General features: G+C 37.2%; 1 protein-coding gene across 1 annotated transcript in view; it reads right to left on the reverse strand.

Annotated features, from left to right (window-relative positions):
- Positions 1–3973, reverse strand: part of GDA (guanine deaminase) — a 41428-nt gene that overhangs the window by 23571 nt on the left and 13884 nt on the right. Inside the window, 2 exon segments of the mRNA XM_008585534.1 lie at positions 1327–1428; positions 3369–3476. Of these exon segments, the coding sequence (XP_008583756.1) occupies positions 1327–1428; positions 3369–3476 (210 nt within the window).

The following is a 3973-nucleotide window of genomic DNA, read 5'->3' on the forward strand; positions in this document are numbered from 1 at the left end:
AGGGATGTTAAATTCTTCCCCTATTTGGTCACTAAGCTGTCCATAGGCAAGATTCCCTGTCGTGTGACTACTTTACAGCTGAAAACTCAGAGCCTCTGGAGAGTCTCAAACCACTCCAGCAATATGTTGCTGTGGCTCTTGGTGACTTTCCCATATTGCCACTGACATATACCTTTGTCATTCCCAAAGTCCCTACAGTTCCAATTGCTAACACCTCCCACTCTTGGCCTAGGGCTCTCTGTCACTGCTAGACCCTTCTCTGTCCTTGTTTGGGGAAATTCAGAAGTTTCAAGGAATTAATGCTCCCCCACCCCAACCCAGATGCCCTCAACTGATAACCAAAATGAGAATTTACGCCCTCAACCGATAACCAAAATGAGAATTTAGGTGTAACTATTTAGCTCCCTCACTCCTTGGGCAGGATAATTTTGGGGTCTGTTTCATACGCTGGCTGCCTGGGTTTTCTAGAAGGATTAAACTCCCTTTGGGGTCTGTTTCATACGCTGGCTGCCTGGGTTTTCTAGAAGGATTAAACTCCAAGAGCCCACAGTGGTAATTTGCTTATGATATACTCTTTACTGATTTGCTTCCCTTTTCTGTCTTACTTCCCTTTAGGGTGTTTTCTGAGATCACCTCCCAAATAAACTACTTGTACAACATGGGTTTTTAACCTAGCATCCATGGACCAGCACCAGGAATCTATGCATTCCCTGAAATTAGATGCAACATTTGTATAACTATGGGCTTTTTCCTGAAGAGACAGGCCGTAACCTTCATCTGATTCAGTATGGATCCACAACCTTCCATAAAGATTAAGAACCAGTTATAAATAAAGCTTTTTATCCTGGGGAGTTATGATAGGACAAGGTCCCTTCTGGCTCCTCTATGTAAGCTGGCATCCCATCAGATCCAGCAGCATGACACATGCTGTAGGGCGTTGGCTTCTAGCAGCCCTGCCCTCCTTCTAACACCAGAACACAGAGTAACAAAGTCAGAACCCCTTCCCTGGAAAACTGTATGCGTTCTTCCAGTCTTTAGCTGTGAATTCTTAATGCTATCGATTTTAGATGCTTTCTGTCATATTTCCTATTGTCCTTTTTTGTGCAAACTCAGAGATTTTAGATGTGTTGCTCTTTATATGCATACTCTACAAAAAATATCCTCTCAAGTGCTATCTTTTTCTCCACCACAGAACAGATAAATGTCTAGTTAGTTCTGATCCCCAACAAACATAACTCTAGAAGAGAGATCCTGGAGAAAGCCAAGGTATTTGATTGCTAATCCTCAACCCAAACATTCATAATCTGCTAAACAATTATTGGCTACTTACGACAAATTAGAATTGGGGCAATGCGAGATTGATGCTCCTCGTTTATTGAACACGTGAAGTTCTTCTGCAGAAAGGTAGCAGCCATGCGCCATCACTGTCTGGAGAGAAGAGTGTCCCACATGGGCTTTACTGCTTAAAAATGCTTGCGTCAGTACTCACAAGACATTAGACAGAGGGAGAAGCGGTGACTCAGCTGTTCCCATCTTTACAAGAACATTTATGATCATCTGCATGTACAAAATCACTGGGTACAAGTGACACCTCAGAAAAGGCCTATAAAATCATTGTATTACAGAGGTCTCAGCAAATTTGTGGATCTTACTTTTTTTTCTTTTTGTTGATCTATAAAATAATGAGGGGTGGTCCAGGTGATCCATAGTATAGGTTATAAAAACATTGTTTTACAGAGGTCTCAGCAAATTTGTGGATCTTACTTTTTTTCTTTTTGTTGATCTATAAAATAATGAGGGGTGGTCCAGGTGATCCATAGTATAGGATATCCGTTCAGTTTGAAGATATCATGATTCTATCATCTCTACGTTAGAAAATTGTCAGGTTATTCTTTTCTAAGTCTACATGGTGAGCTACTGTTAGGGCTGTGCTTGTTCCTGTGTTAGCTGGAATGTTCTAGAAGTAAGTCTTCTCTCCTCAGTATGTGGAAGCTGTGAGAATGATTTTGCAGAGTTGTTCTTTATTTCTGCTCCTAATTTTAATACAAGCACCAATGGTCTTGACACATACAACCAAATTAACTTTAATTCACCCATGTTTTCATTTTCATAAAAATTAGAAGATGTACCATCTTATAAGCATTAATTCAGAAGGTAAACTTGATCTGAGAAAGCAGGTGCTAGACATATATGAGACATCTAAATTTTTAGTCTTGTGGGTTTTCTTTTCTTTTCTTTTTTGACAGCTGATCACACAGGGATCCGAACCTTTGTGTTACAAGGCTGTGCTCTAACCAACTGAGCTAACTGGCCAGCCATCTTGAATAAGACTTAACTCTTTCAAAATTCTTCTTCCCTTAGTACAAAACCTGTATCTAAATAGCTTTTTCTTTTGAGAGGCATAGTTCAGCGACCACAGAATAATTATTAAAATAAAACTTTCCCAATCTCTGTGCAAATAAAATTCACATGCAAATTGAAGGTTAATTTATTAATAACATGGAAAATACATAAAGAAGGATAAAAATTATAATGTAGCATTTATGTGATTTATGCAGAGTATTAACCTTTCAAATCACTCATATTCATTATATCTCCATTCACATAGTAAGAAATAATTTCTGCAGTCAACTCTCCATGCATTTTGTACATTTCATTGAAGGCCAAAGCCAAGGGGCGCATTGTTGTAGTAAGGTCTCTCTTCACTCATAGTAATTTTAATTAATTATAAAAGTAATACATACTCATTTTTTTAAAAAAGCAATCTCAGAGTGTTTAAAAATTAAAAGTAGAAAGCTTTCTTCCTCGGGATCATTTTTAACATTCAGTGTACATCTTCCAGACTGATTTTTCTAAGTGATCATGCACCTACAAATACATCTACATTAAACAATATAGAACAAACATTCTTCCTTGTAAGCCTGTATATCTCATTCTTTGTGAATGCTGGATTAGACTCTAATTATGTATGTTCTATAATTTAACAAATCCCCCACTGATAGACATCTTTAAGTTTCATATGTAATTAGCATCCCTATTCATATTACTTAGAGAATAGATCCTTAGAAATACATCTGCTTGACTCAAAGGAATGCACATTTACATTCTAATAGATATTTTCAAAATGTCCTTGGGCCAAATGACATTCCCACCATCAATGATGCCTTCAGATTTATTGACTCAGATGAAACCGCAGGTGCATTTTTAATTACATACACACACACACACACACACACACACACACACTGGGCTTTATTCTAGTTAGGGAAATGCACATGGCACAGAAGTCTGAAGATTACTACTGAAATTTTAAAATTTAGATAAATATGCCCTACTGTACAAAGATTATATCACGATATACAACTTACCTTATTTGTCAGAAGATTGTTCTTATCATATACATCTGTGTAGTTTTTATAACTGGGGTATAACTTTTTCACAGCTTCAATTTCGTCACGATTTTCACTTATATGGCTCTACAGGAAAAGAAACAACATTTTCAATTTTTTTTTCTGCAAAATGCCATTAAAAATACTTTCAACCTCAAAATGGTGTGGGTAGTTTCTACTTGCCTATGTAAGGGACCACATCGAAAGAAAGATTGTACATGTGTTTTATTAAAAACATTTATGTACATCATAGGTATTATATATATGACAAAAAACTGAATACGATGAACATGTAGTATGTGTGTATGTGTATGTGTGTGTGTGTGTGTGTGTGTGTGTGTGTGTGTGTCTGTACAATCTCAAGACAAATTTTTCCAATAAAATCTTTTCAGATTCCAAACAATAGCAAGAACAAATATAAAGTACTCTTTGGAGACAGCAAGAGCCTAGCTATTTGTGGCAACCTGCCTCTTCTGTTGTTGGCCTTTTAACAAAAGAGCTCAGTGGCCATCATAAAGACATTCAGAATGATTTGCTCATAGAACACTGGAATCTGAGCAAAGACAACTGAGTTTTAGCGCATG

The sequence above is a fragment of the Galeopterus variegatus genome, unplaced genomic scaffold, assembly GCF_000696425.1.
Source record: "Galeopterus variegatus unplaced genomic scaffold, G_variegatus-3.0.2 Scaffold3611, whole genome shotgun sequence".
In the NCBI taxonomy this organism is placed as follows: domain Eukaryota; kingdom Metazoa; phylum Chordata; class Mammalia; order Dermoptera; family Cynocephalidae; genus Galeopterus; species Galeopterus variegatus.